Source organism: Petromyzon marinus, chromosome 56, assembly GCF_048934315.1.
Source record: "Petromyzon marinus isolate PM22_M1 ecotype Great Lakes invasive population chromosome 56, UKy_Petmar_22M1.pri1.0, whole genome shotgun sequence".
Lineage (NCBI taxonomy): Eukaryota > Metazoa > Chordata > Hyperoartia > Petromyzontiformes > Petromyzontidae > Petromyzon > Petromyzon marinus.
The window spans coordinates 3,861,835-3,876,452 of record NC_133722.1 but is presented as its reverse complement, the minus strand read 5'-3'; the positions used below and the strand labels follow the sequence as shown (position 1 = coordinate 3,876,452).

General features: G+C 57.4%; 1 protein-coding gene across 1 annotated transcript; it reads left to right on the top strand.

Moving 5' to 3' along the window:
- Positions 1–11,982: 11,982 nt before the first annotated feature.
- Positions 11,983–14,612, top strand: LOC116954733 (cyclin-dependent kinase 5 activator 1-like). The gene has a single exon (XM_032975497.2). The coding sequence runs from the start codon at positions 12,610–12,612 to the stop codon at positions 13,627–13,629; it is 1,020 nt and encodes a 339-aa protein (XP_032831388.2). The 5' UTR covers positions 11,983–12,609; the 3' UTR covers positions 13,630–14,612.
- Positions 14,613–14,618: the final 6 nt, after the last annotated feature.

The window sequence follows — 14,618 nt, the reverse complement described above, 5'->3', positions numbered from 1 at the left end:
ACCCTTGACCCCTGGCCCCGCGCTTTTGCGCATGACGTCGTGGGGGCATTCGTCGCAGTGTCAGCTTCGGGCGAGGCGCGCAGCGCGAGTTGTCGTGCGGTGTTAATTGTACGCTGCAGTACTTAACGGGGCGAGCACTGGGTTCAAACCACGAAACCTCTGTCTGCAGTGAGCGGCGAGCGTGTTACCACATCAGGTCACCGCCCTCATCCAGCAGTGGATTGACAGCAGCGGTCCACGCACACGGATCTGGCACAAAGTATCGCAAACAGAATTGCACGTTTACTGATGGTCTGTTGCAGGCCAACCAATCATCCCTTTTGGGGCCGATAACATTTATCACTACCTTGTGGATAAATCGGTCAACAGTGTGGTTGTCTTGTGGCTATGCTCGCCTCCGCCACAGGCGTGTGGGATTTCCACCACCGGCTCGGCAAGGCCTGAACGAGAGATGAGTACCAATGCCAGCCACACTTTTGACTTTGGCGAAACGAATGGCAGCCAACGGAACCATTGATTCCTCACCACAGCTGTAGGTGGCGATACAGGCCCTGGCATGGCCACACGCGCCACTGAAGACCCACGTGTTAACTACTGATGATGCCGAATTATTTGGACATCCTGTCGATTAATTGTGTTTTTTATTCGGTAATATCACCGCGTGAATATAATGACAATGTGTGTCGTGCACCCTCCTCCACCCGACAGCCAAATGAATAAGAGTTGTCTCGTGAACGAACACGTGCCAATTCATTGCCGACGCTGCTGCAGTAGCAGCTCGCCGCGTTGGCAGTGGTTGGTGCACAAATAACGAAAGCAAACTCAACATCTTGTCAATAACGACACTGGGTGACAGATTAAAACAAAAACAGGTGACGTCATACAGGAGGTCTTTTTGTGGTTAGATCGCGTTCTAACCCTCCCTAAAAAAACCTATAGTATGGATGACATTGGTTGCGAAAGCCTACGCGTTAAACCAACAGGTGACGTTTCGAGCAGTGGCCCTTAACAACAGAGGTTGAGTTGCTGGGAAGAAGGCCCATTGCCCGAAACGTGTATATTTTATATACAAGACCACACGCAACACACGATCCTATTGACGAGCTTGTCCGAGGTTTTTGTCGCGGTGAGATTCGAGGTCGGTGCGGCGGGGACAGCGGTGGATATCGGTGGCAGATATTCGCTGGGGGGGGGGGGGCGGGGGTGAGAAGTGGGTCACATAAGCGGATCATTAGATGTCCCCTGTCTGTCCCGAGTAGCGATTTAATTGAGACGCCGAGGGAACATTCCGCTCGCCGCGGTTTATACAGCCGGGGAACACCGAGATGCCAAAATACACGCGTGCATACACACACACACGTGTACACACAGGCACAATGTTGTACATACGCAACTCACAGGCACACAACACGCGCTGCCTTGCATTCCGTCTCAGCTGCTCTCTGATCTGCCTCGCCCATTCATCTGTCTGCCGTCTCCTTCCCTCGAATCCCGTGTCGAACAGCAGAGACGATCACAGCCCTGGGGGGTGGTGGTGGTGGCTATGTGCACGTGGAGTCCTGGGGGGGGGGGGGTGGTGGTGGCTATGTCCACGTGGCCTGTAGTCCGGCACTGTTGGGGGCCGTGAGACTTGGTGGGTCGCTGCACGCCCTTACCCGTCGATGATGTGTCATGCTCCTGGTTCACCACGAGAAGCAGCACGGCAGGTTGATTCATGCCCCCCCCCCCCAACCATTTCCATCCGTGGGGTTTTCTCCGGGTGCTCCGGGTTCTTCCTCCCACGTGAATAATAATAATAATATACTACGATTTAAAGCTTTTGTGACTGCAGGGATTCATATTATTGGTTCTTTCGGTAAAGTCACGTAGAAGGGAAACAAAATAATAATATAAAATATATAAAACAATAAAATTCTCACGACGTTTCGACTGCAACACAAGCAATCATCATCAGGTGTGAAAACCACAACAAGAAAATTAGAAAAAAGTCGATAAATTGCTTTTATTTTATTGTTTCCCTTTTACGTGACTTTACCGAAAGAACCAAGAATATAATAGACTGCGACTCGTGACGAATTGGCTGATCAAATGTACAAAAGTAAAAACGCAATGCAGCAACGGGACCCTCCTGACAAACACAAAAAAAGTCTCGCGTGACCTCTGCGTGGCTCTTGATTAATATTCACGTGTGCCGTGTGTTACACGCCAATTGCAAACCACGCGCTATTCACTGAAAGATCAACGCGCTGATTGTCAGAACGGTGGGAGCCCGATGCGCACTACTGCGTATATTCTTTGTTTCTTTCGGTAAAGTCACGTGGGTAGAGAAAAAAATAATTGATCACGTGACGTTTCGATCGCAACGCAAGCAATCGTCATCTTTCTTCCACCTGATGACGATTGCTTGCGTTGCGATCGAAACGTTGATTTTTTTTATTTTTTTCTAACTACGTGATGAGTTTACCGAAAGAACCAAAGAGTGTGGATTCCTGCAGTCACGAAAGCTTCAAATCAAGATTCAAACTACGTATATATATTTTGTATTTTACCGGGGTGAGGCCCCAAACTTGAGCGACGTAGCTATTTTTTTTTTGTCAGAAGCGACCTCGCATGCCACAAATGATGGCTCAAACGAAGTGGGCTTATCATTGTCACGTGGGCATTTTTGGGCAGCAGCCAAATTAATTTGAACGCGCTATGTTGATTCTTAGCGCGGAGGGGAAAACCGGAGGATCGAGAGAAAAATCTACGCGACCGCGGGGAGAGAGACACGCAAACTCCAAATATAGAGCAGCAGGCGTCGGGGTCGAGATGGGACCCACAATCTCTTGTATACCAGGCGAGGTAGTTACCATCTCCTAGCCACCGTGGTCGAGGCTGTTGAAGTCACCAACTAGAGGTATTGCAGGTAAGTAGTTTTCAGTTTTAAATGCATAGTTTAACAATACAACACTTGCCACCATCCTTCAAACCCATTTGTGAAAAAAACCCAAAGTTTTTGTTTACATTATATCTTGATTTAAAGCTTTCGTGACTGCAGGAATTCATCCTCTTTGGTTTTTTCGGTAAAGTCACGTAGGTAGAAAAAATACTAGATCACGACGTCGCTTGTTGTTGCGACCGTGATCTATTATTTTTTCGACCTACGTGACTTTACCGAAAGAACCAAAGAGTATTCAGTTAAAGTCCAGGCTCGATCACTCTCTCCCTCTCTGTGTGTCTCTCTCTACGTTGTAAAAAAAAAGTATAATGCTAATAAATACATAGGGTTTGATGTCTCGCACCCCCGGAAAAGGGCATCTCGCGCCTCCAGGATAAGAAGAACCACCGCTGGAGATCCTCAGTCGAATGCGGCTCACGCCGGCCGTGATCAGTGCCGGATTGTCCTCGTAGCAAAAGTAGCAAATGCTACGGGCCCCGCACTTTCAAGGGCCCCGTGCTAAATGCTTTCAAAATATCAATTCACGGTTCGGTTATTCTGCACTTGCTCTACTACCATAGTACTATACCGCCCCTTCAACTTTTATGAACGGCTGGGTGTTTAAGGTTAGCGATTTGTCGTGTTATCTGGCTGTATAGCAAATACAAAAATACAATTACTTTACTATGCAAGTAAAAAAATTGGTGTTTTAATATTAACGTTTTTTTTTCATTTAGGGCCACTTTATAACATACTAGCGGTAAGTACCCGGCGTTGCCCGGGTAAAAAATATTTTCAAAACTTCTCTTAAAAACCTTACATATACGTACACAGATACTAAGGTATTGTGAAAGCCCAGTGGGCCGTTTGCCCATTTCTCCACCAACAAAATTATAAGAGGCTTGCACAAGTCCAAAGTTATAGAAAGTGGGGGGTAAACAGTTGATCTAAAAGGTTTCCGAAAATTGTCGACCCACCCCCCTCAAAAAATATATTGACCCTCACGTAGGTATCTATACCTATACACCCTACACACAACAGAGTAAGTAGTATCTCTTGCCTCTGTAGTTGTATCTACTGACTGTACAGTTGTATCTACTGAGCCAGTAGTAGCTACTGACTGTGTAGTAGTATTTACTGACTCTAGTAGCTAATGACCGTAGTAGTATCTACTGACTGTATAGTAGTATCTACTTACTGTAGCAATATTTACTGACTGTAGTGGTATATACTGACTGTTTTAGTATCTACTAACTATATAGCAGTATCTACTATCACTACAGCAGTGCATACTGACTGTGGTGGTACCTGCTATCACTACAGCAGTGCATACCGACTGTGGTGGTACCTGCTATCACTACAGCAGTGCATACTGACTGTGGTGGTACCTGCTATGATTACAGCAGTACATACTGTGGTGGTACCTGTTATGATTACAGCAGTGCATATTGACTGTGGTGGTACCTGTTATGATTACAGCAGTGCATATTGACTGTGGTGGTACCTGCTATGATTACAACAGTGCATACTGTGGTGGTACCTGCTATTACAGCAGTGCATATTGCTGTGGTGGTACCTGCTATGATTACAGCAGTGCATACTGCTGTGGTGGTACCTGCTATGATTACAGCAGTGCATACTGCTGTGGTGGTACCTGCTATGATTACAGCAGTACATACTGACTGTGGTGGTACCTGATATGATAACAGCAGTGCATACTGACTGTGGTGGTACCTGCTATGATAACAGCAGTGCATACTGACTGTGGTGGTACCTGCTATGATTACAGCAGTGCATACTGATGTGGTTCCTGCTTTCACTACAGCAGTGGAAACTGCTGTGGTGGTACCTGCTATGATTACAGCAGTGGAAACTGCTGTGGTGGTACCTGCTATGATTACAGCAGTGCATACTGACTGTGGTGGTACCTGCTATGATTACAGCAGTGGAAACTGCTGTGGTGGAACCTGCTATGATTACAGCAGTACATACTGACTGTGGTGGTACCTGCTATGATTACAGCAGTGGAAACTGCTGTGGTGGAACCTGCTATGATTACAGCAGTACATACTGACTGTGGTGGTACCTGCTATGGTTACAGCAGTACATACTGACTGGTGGTACCTGCTATGGTTACAGCAGTGCATACTGACTGGTGGTACCTGCTATGATTACAGCAGTGCATACTGCTGTAGTGGTAACTGCTATTACAGCAGTGCATACTGATGTGGTGATACCTGCTATGATTACAGCAGTGGATACTGACTGTGGTGGTACCTGCTATGACTACACCAGTGCATACTGACCGTGGTGGTACCTGCTATGATGACAGCAGTACATACTGACTGGTGGTACCTACTATGATTACAGCAGTGCATAATGACTGGTGGTATCCTACTATGATTACAGCAGTGCATACTGACTGTGGTGGTACCTGCTGTGACTACAGCATTGCATAATGACTGGTGGTATCCTGCTATGACTACAGCATTGGCATGCTGACTGTGGTGGTATCCTGCTTTCACTACAGCATTTCATGCTGACTGTGGTGGTACCTGCTATGACTACAGCATTGCATAATTACTGTAGTGTATCCTACTATGACTACAGCATTGCATGCTGACTGTGGTGGTATCCTGCTATGACTACATCATTGCATGCTGACTGTGGTGGTACCTGCTATGACTACAGCATTGCATAATTACTGTTGTGGTATCCTATGACTACAGCATTGCTTGCTGACTTTGGTTGGTATCCCATCTCCTCCCACTCTCCATCTCCTCCCACTCTCCCTCCCACTCTCCCTCCACTCTCCCATCTCCCTCCCACTCTTCCATCTCCCTCCCATCTCCCTCCCACTCTTCCATCTCCCTCCCACTCTCCCTCCCATCTCCCTCCCATCTCCCTCCCACTCTCCCATCTCCCTCCCACTCTCTCATCTCCCTCCCACTCTCCCATCTCCCTCCTATCTCCATCCCACTCTCCCACCTCCCTCCCACTCTCCCTCCCATCTCCCTCCCACTCTCCCATCTCCCTCCCATCTCCCTCCCATCCCCCTCCCACTCTCCCATCTCCCTCCCACTCTCCCACTCTCCCTCCCATCTCCCTCCCACTCTCCCATCTCCCTCCCATCTCCATCCCACTCTCCCATCTCCCTCCCACTCTCCCTCCCACTCTCCCTCCCACCCCCCTCCCACTCTCCCTCCCACTCTCCCTCCCATCTCCCTCCCACTCTCCCTCCCACCCCCCTCCCACTCTCCCTCCCATCCCCCTCCCACCTCCCATCTCCCTCCCACTCTCCCACTCTCCCTCCATCTCCCTCCCACTCTCCCATCTCCCTCCCATCTCCATCCCACTCTCCACTCTCCCTCCCACTTTCCCTCCCATCTCCCTCCCACTCTCCCTCCCATCCCCCTCCCACTCTCCCTCCCATCTCCCTCCCACTCTCCCTCCCATCTCCCTCCCACTCTCCCATCTCCCTCCCATCTCCCTCCCACTCTCCCTCCCATCCCCCTCCCCACTCTCCCTCCCACTCTCCCCTCCCACTCTCCCATCTCCCCCCATCTCCATCCCACTCTCCCATCTCCCTCCCACTCTTCCATCTCCCTCCCACTCTCCCATCTCCCTCCCACTCTCCCTCCCATCTCCCTCCCACTCTCCCTCCCATCCCCTCCCACTCTCCCATCTCCCTCCCACTCTCCCTCCCATCTCCCTCCCACTCTCCCATCTCCCTCCCACTCTCCCTCCCATCTCCCTCCCACTCTTCCATCTCCCTCCCACTCTCCCTCCCATCTCCCTCCCATCTCCCTTCCACTCTCCCTCCCATCTCCCTCCATTCTTCCATCTCCCTCCCACTCTCCCTCCCATCTCCCTCCCATCTCCCTCCCACTCTCCCATCTCCCTCCCACTCTCCCTCCCACTCTCCCTCCCACCCCCCTCCCACTCTCCCTCCCACTCTCCCTCCCATCTCCCTCCCACTCTCCCTCCCACCCCCCTCCCACTCTCCCTCCCATCCCCCTCCCACTCTCCCATCTCCCTCCCACTCTCCCACTCTCCCTCCCATCTCCCTCCCACTCTCCCATCTCCCTCCCATCTCCATCCCACTCTCCCATCTCCCTCCCACTCTCCCATCTCCCTCCCACTCTCCCACTCTCCCTCCCATCTCCCTCCCACTCTCCCATCTCCCTCCACTCTCCCTCCCATCTCCCTCCCATCTCCCTCCCACTCTCCCTCCCATCTCCCTCCCATCTCCCTCCCACTCTCCCTCCCATCTCCTCCCACTCTCCCATCTCCCTCCCCACTCTCCGTCCCATCTCCCTCCTATCTCCCTCCCATCCCCCCCCACTCTCCCTCCCATCTCCTCCCACTCTCCCATCCCCCTCCCACTCTCCCTCCCATCTCCCTCCCATCTCCCTCCCACTCTCCCTCCCATCTCCCTCCCACTCTCCCTTCCCATCTCCCTCCCACTCTCCCACTCTCCCTCCCATCTCCCTCCCACTCTCCCATCTCCCTCCCACTCTCCCTCCCACTCTGCTTCCCATCCCCCTCCCATCTCCCTCCAACTCTCCCTCCCATCTCCCTCCCACTCTCCCTCCCATTTCCCTCCCACTCTCCCTCCCACTCTCCCTCTCCAAACCCCTCCACTCTCCCTCCCATCTCCCCCTCCCATCTCCCTCCCACTCTCCCTCCCATCTCCCTCCCACTCTCCCATCTCCCTCCCACTCTCCTTCCCATCCCCCTCCCATCTCCCTCCCACTCTCCCACCTCCCACTCTCCCATCTCCTCCCACTCTCCCATCTCCCTCCCACTCTTCCATCTCCCTCCCATCTCCCTCCCACTCTTCCATCTCTCCCACTCTCCCTCCCATCTCCCTCCCACTCTCCCTCCCATCTCCCTCCCACTCTCCCATCTCCCTCCCACTCTCCTCCCATCTCCCTCCCACTCTCCTTCCCATCCCCCTCCCATCTCCCTCCCACTCTCCCACCTCCCTCCCATCTCCATCCCACCTCCCATCTCCCTCCCACTCTTCCATCTCCCTCCCATCTCCCTCCCCTCTCCCATCTCCCTCCCATCTCCCTCCCATCTCCCTCCCACTCTCCCATCTCCCTCCTACTCTCCCTCCCACTCTCCCTCCCATCTCCCTCCCATCTCCCTCCCACTCTCCCTCCCATCTCCCTCCCACTCTCCCATCTCCCACCCACTCTCCTTCCCATCCCCCTCCCATCTCCCTCCCACTCTCCCACCTCCCTCCCACTCTCCCTCCCATCTCCATCCCACTCTCCCATCTCCCTCCCATCTCCCCCCACCTCCCTCCCATCTCCCTCCCACTCCCTCCCAACTCCCTCACATCTCCCTCCCACTCTCCCATCTCCCTCCCACTCTCCTTCCCACTCTCCCTCCCACCCTCCTCCCACTCTCCCTCCCACTTTCCCTCCCATCTCCCTCCCACTCTCCCTCACATCCCCCTCCCACTCTCCCTCCCATCTCCCTCCCACTCTCCCTCCCATCTCCCTCCCACTCTCCCTCTCCCTCCCATCTCCTCCCACTCTCCCTCCCATCCCCCTCCCACTCTCCCTCCCACTCCCATCTCCCTCCCACTCTCCATCTCCCTCCCATCTCCATCCCACTCTCCCATCTCCCTCCCACCCCTCTCCCTCCCATCCCACTCTCCCTCCCATCCCCCTCCCACCTCCCTCCCATCTCCTTCCCACTCTCCCTCCCATCTCCCTCCCACTCTCCCATCTCCCTCCCACTCTCCCTCCCATCTCCCTCCCACTCTTCCATCTCCCTCCCACTCTCCCTCCCATCTCCCTCCCACTCTTCCATCTCCCTCCCACTCTCCCTCCCATCTCCCTCCCATCTCCCTCCCACTCTCCCTCCCACTCTTCCATCTCCCTCCCACTCTCCCTCCCATCTCCCTCCCAGCTCCCTCCCACTCTCCCTCCCATCTCCCTCCCACTCTCCCATCTCCCTCCCACTCTCCCTCCCATCTCCCTCCCACTCTCCCATCTCCCTCCCACTCTCCCACTCTCCCTCCCATCCCCCTCCCACTCTCCCATCTCCCTCCCACTCTCCCTCACATCTCCCTCCTATCCCCCTCCCACTCTCCCTCCCATCCCCCCTCCCACTCTCCCTCCCACTCTCCCATCTCCCTCCCACTCCCCACCTCCCTCCCATCTCCCTCCACTCCCACTCTCCCTCCCATCTCCCTCCCACTCTCCCTCCATCTCCCTCCCATCTCCCCCTCTCCCTCCCATCTCCCACTCCCATCCCCCCTCCCACCCCCCTCCCTCCCACTCTCCCACCTCCCACTCTCCCATCTCCCTCCCATCTCCCTCCCACTCTCCTTCCCATCCCCCTCCCATCTCCCTCCCACTCTCCCATCTCCCTCCCATCTCCATCCCACTCTCCCATCTCCTCCCACTCTTCCATCTCCCTCCCATCTCCCTCCCACTCTCCCATCTCCCTCCCATCTCCCTCCCATCTCCCTCCCACTCTCCCATCTCCCTCCTACTCCCTCCCACTCTCCCTCCTCATCTCCCTCCCATCTCCCTCCCACTCTCCCTCCCATCTCCCTCCCATCTCCCTCCCACTCTCCCATCTCCCACCCACTCTCCTTCCCACCCCTCCCATCTCCCTCCCACTCCCACCTCCCTCCCACTCTCCCTCCCATCTCCATCCCACTCTCCCATCTCCCTCCCATCTCCCTCCCACCTCCCTCCCATCTCCCTCCCACTCCTCCCAACTCCCTCACATCTCCCTCCCACTCTCCCATCTCCCTCCCACTCTCCTTCCCACTCTCCCTCCCACCCTCCTCCCACTCTCCCTCCCACTTTCCCTCCCATCTCCCTCCCACTCTCCCTCACATCCCCCTCCCACTCCTCCCTCCCATCTCCCTCCCACTCTCCCTCCCATCTCCCTCCCACTCTCCCATCTCCCTCCCATCTCCCTCCCACTCTCCCTCCCATCCCCCTCCCACTCTCCATCCCACTCCATCTCCCTCCCACTCTCCCATCTCACTCCCATCTCCATCCCACTCTCCCATCTCCCTCCCACTCTCCCATCTCCCCCCACTCTCCCTCCCCATCCCCCTCCCACTCTCCCTCCCATCTCCTTCCCACTCTCCCTCCCATCTCCCTCCCACTCTCCCATCTCCCTCCCACTCTCCCTCCCATCTCCCTCCCACTCTTCCATCTCCCTCCACTCTCCCTCCCATCTCCCTCCCACTCTTCCATCTCCCTCCCACTCTCCCTCCCATCTCCCTCCATCTCCCTCCCACTCTCCCTCCCACTCTTCCATCTCCCTCCCACTCTCCCTCCCATCTCCCTCCCAGCTCCCTCCCACTCTCCCTCCCATCTCCATCCCACTCTCCCATCTCCCCTCCCACTCTCCCTCCCATCTCCCTCCCACTCTCCCCATCTCCCTCCCACTCTCCCACTCTCCCTCCCATCCCCCTCCCACTCTCCCATCTCCCTCCCACTCTCCCTCACATCTCCCTCCTATCCCCCTCCCACTCTCCCTCCCATCCCCCTCCCACTCTCCCTCCCACTCTTCCATCTCCCTCCCATCTCCCTCCCACTCTTCCATCTCCCTCCCATCTCCCTCCCACTCTCCCTCCCATCTCCCTCCCACTCTCCCATCTCCCTCCCACTCTCCCTCCCATCTCCCTCCCACTCTCCTTCCCATCCCCCTCCCATCTCCCTCCCACTCACCCACCTCCCACTCTCCCATCTCCCTCCCATCTCCCTCCCATCTCCATCCCACTCTCCCATCTCCCTCCCACTCTTCCATCTCCCTCCCATCTCCCTCCCACTCTCCCATCTCCCTCCCATCTCCCTCCCATCTCCCTCCCACTCTCCCATCTCCCTCCTACTCTCCCTCCCACTCTCCCTCCCATCTCCCTCCCATCTCCCTCCCACTCTCCCATCTCCCACCCACTCTCCTTCCCATCCCCCTCCCATCTCCCTCCCACTCTCCCACCTCCCTCCCACTCTCCCTCCCATCTCCATCCCACTCTCCCATCTCCCTCCCATCTCCCTCCCACCTCCCTCCCATCTCCCCCCCACTCTCCCTCCCAACTCCCATCTCCCTCCCACTCTCCCATCTCCCTCCCACTCTCCTTCCCACTCTCCCTCCCACCCTCCTCCCACTCTCCCTCCCACTTTCCCTCCCATCTCCCTCCCACTCTCCCTCACATCCCCCTCCCACTCTCCCTCCCATCTCCCTCCCACTCTCCCTCCCATCTCCCTCCCACTCTCCCATCTCCCTCCCATCTCCCTCCCACTCTCCCTCCCACTCCCATCTCCCTCCCACTCTCCCATCTCCCTCCCATCTCCATCCCACTCTCCCATCTCCCTCCCACTCTCCCATCTCCCTCCCACTCTCCCTCCCATCCCCCTCCCACTCTCCCTCCCATCTCCTTCCCACTCTCCCTCCCATCTCCCTCCCACTCTCCCATCTCCCTCCCACTCTCCCTCCCATCTCCCTCCCACTCTTCCATCTCCCTCCCACTCTCCCTCCCATCTCCCTCCCACTCTTCCATCTCCCTCCCACTCTCCCTCCCATCTCCCTCCCATCTCCCTCCCACTCTCCCTCCCACTCTTCCATCTCCCTCCCACTCTCCCTCCCATCTCCCTCCCAGCTCCCTCCCACTCTCCCTCCCATCTCCCTCCCACTCTCCCTCCCATCTCCCTCCCACTCTCCCATCTCCCTCCCATCTCCCTCCCACTCTCCCACCTCCCTCCCACTCTCCCTCCCATCCCCCTCCCACTCTCCCATCTCCCTCCCACTCTCCCCTCACATCTCCCTCCCATCCCCCTCCCACTCTCCCTCCCATCCCCCTCCCACTCTCCCATCTCCCTCCCACTCTCCCTCACATCTCCCTCCCATCCCCCTCCCACTCTCCCTCCCACTCTTTCATCATCGGCTCCCTCCCTCTCTGCGGCATCCCCCCCCTCCCCCGCGCCTCTCCGCTCCCAGCAGCAGCTGTCGCCTTGCGGCAAATCGCGCGCCGCTGTCCCGCGCGTTAATTTGCATAATTAATGCAGGAAAAGGGGCGGGGGCTACGGAGATGCAGGGGAGAGGGGGCGGGGCCTGGACACATGGGCGGTCGACGTCACGCCGGGTGATGCAGACCTGGGTTTGGTGCCGAGCCGGGCAGTAACGCGGAGCAGCAGCAGCAGGAGGAGGAGGGAGAAGAGGGCGAAGAGGCGCTGGAGAAGATACAAAAAAAACATCAGGAGGAGGAGGAGGGAGAAGAGGCGCTGGAGGAGATAAAACATCAGCAGCATCAGGAGGAGGAGGGAGATGCCGTCTCGCTCTCTGCCCACGCGTCCCGCCCGGAGAAATTTCCATTGCCGGACGCGGGGAGAGTGAGGTGGGAGGGCGACTCTCCTAGGCGACTCTCCTAGGCGACTCTCCTCGTTGCCTCTGCATCCTCCCATGCGTCTCCATCCTCCCTCCTTCTGCGGGGAGCAGGAGGAGGACGAGGCGAGTCCTTCGCTCTCGCTCCTCCATCGATCTCGTCCACCCCCCTCCCCCCCCCCTCGACAACTCCTCCACCCACGTTCCTCTGATCTCTGACTGCTCCACCCTGCCATCTCGTCCACCCTCTTGCCTCCTCCGCCTCGCCCTCTAACCTCCGGCCTCCTCCTCGACTCATCTCGAGATCTCTCGGCCGAGTCGAGACCATGGGCACCTCCCTCTCGCTGTCCCCCTCGGGACCCGGCAAGGGGGTCCACGCGAAGCACGGCGGCGGGGTTCCCAAGGGGATCCCAGCGGCTCCCCAGCTCGGCAAGAAGCCCAAGGAGAAGTCCCTGAAGCGCCACTCCATCTTCACGCCGGGCCAAGCCTGGAAGACGCTGGTCGCCGCCTCCACGCGCAAGAAGAACGCCAAGAAGGCGAACCCGGCCGCGAACCCGTGCGGCGTGGGCGTCAACAACAACGAGAACGGAGGAGCGCCGCGCCACAACAACTCCATGCGGATTGCCAACCACCACCAACACCACCAACAACAACAGCAGCAGCAGCAGCAGCCGCACAACCATCTCGTGCGACTGCCCCTGCCGCCACCGCCCTTGTCGGCATCATCCCTGCCCGCCTCGGCGACCGCGCTGCCCTCCTCCAAGAAGGGCAGCGGGCCCGGCGGCTGCCCCTCCGTGGGGTCATTGCCCATCTCGGGCACGCCGCGTCGTGTCGTCGTGCAGGCGTCCACGGCGGAGCTGCTGCGGTGCCTGGGCGAGTTCCTCTGCCGCCGCTGCTACCGCCTCAAGCAGCTGTCGCCCGCCGAGCCGAGCCTCTGGCTCCGCGCGGTGGATCGCGCTCTGCTGCTGCAGGGCTGGCAGGAGCAGTGCTTCATCACGCCCTCGAACGTCGTCTTCCTCTACCTGCTCTGCCGCGACTCGGTGGCCGACTCGCTGGCCACCGAGTCGGAGCTGCGCTCGACGCTGCTCACCTGCCTCTACCTCTCCTACTCGTACATGGGCAGCGAGATCTCCTACCCGCTCAAGCCGTTCCTCGGCGAGGGCAGCGGCGGGAGGCGCGACGACTTCTGGGAGCGGTGCCTCGGGGTCATCGCCAGGTGCAGCGCGCAGATGCTGCGCCTTAACTCGGACCCGCACTTCTTCACGCAGCTCTTCGCCGAGTTGAAGGCCGAGGGGAGTCGCTCGGATGGCCTCGCCGCGCCCTGGACGTTGGTCCTGGATCGGTAGCTCCGCTCTCGCGCACTCGCACGCTGTCTCTCTCGCTCTCCTCTCTCGCTGTCTCTCTCGCACGCTGTCTCCTCTCTCTCTCTGTCGCACGCTGTCTCGTCTCTCTCCTCTCGCTCTCGCACGCTGCCTCCTCTTCTCCTCTCTCTCTGTCGCACGCTGTCTCGTCTCCTCTCTCTCCTCTCGCACGCTGTCTCTCTCCTCTCTCTCTCACACGCTGTCTCTCTCTCTCACACGCTGTCTCTCACACGCTGTCTCTCTGTCGCACGCTGTCTCTCACACGCTGTCTCTCACACGCTGTCTCTCTGTCGCACGCTGTCTCTCTCCCACTCTCTTTGCTCGCTTCTCTCTCTCCCCCACTCGATCGCTCGCTCTCTCCTCGCAGCGATGGGAGTTCTTGCGCTGCTGAATGTAGAGAGATGGCGAGAAAAAGGGGGAGATCGGAGGGCAGACGAGGGGCGATTAGGGTTTGGGTAACCCCCCCCCCCCAATCCTCTCCCTCTTCTTCATCTCCCACCGCCACGCCACCATCACCAACCACCACCAACCCCGACCAGTGACCCCGTTGCTACGCGAGCAGCTCAGAGGGGTTGCCAACGTTGGGGGGAGGGGGTGGGGAAATGTCCCAGAGGCCTCGAGTGCACGGTCTCAACATCGAGGGCCCGGCACCCACGATGTGTTGGAGATACTGGGGTCCTCAAGTGTGATGACTTCAACAATTCGCAAGGGGCCCCCTGAAGCTGTGGAAGGGCCTGCTGCATCTGACGCCCTGAAGTCATCAAACCCCCAGGCCTCAGAAGTCGAAGAGCCATCATAGGAGTTTGCTGGAGTCCTGGTGTGGGCATGGAGTGTTCAAGTCCTGGACCTGCTCGATCTTTCGAGTCCTGCAGCACTTGAGTTCCTGGTTCCTTGAAGTGCAGGGTACCCCCTGGCTGCGTGATTGAGACGAGATGCACGCTGCCTGCCGGATTCGCGTAATTCACTCACGCATT

Excerpts from the sequence above, each read along its gene's own strand:
- LOC116954733 (XM_032975497.2), top strand. The coding sequence starts at position 12,610 with ATGGGCACCTCCCTCTCGCTGTCCCCCTCGGGACCCGGCAAGGGGGTC.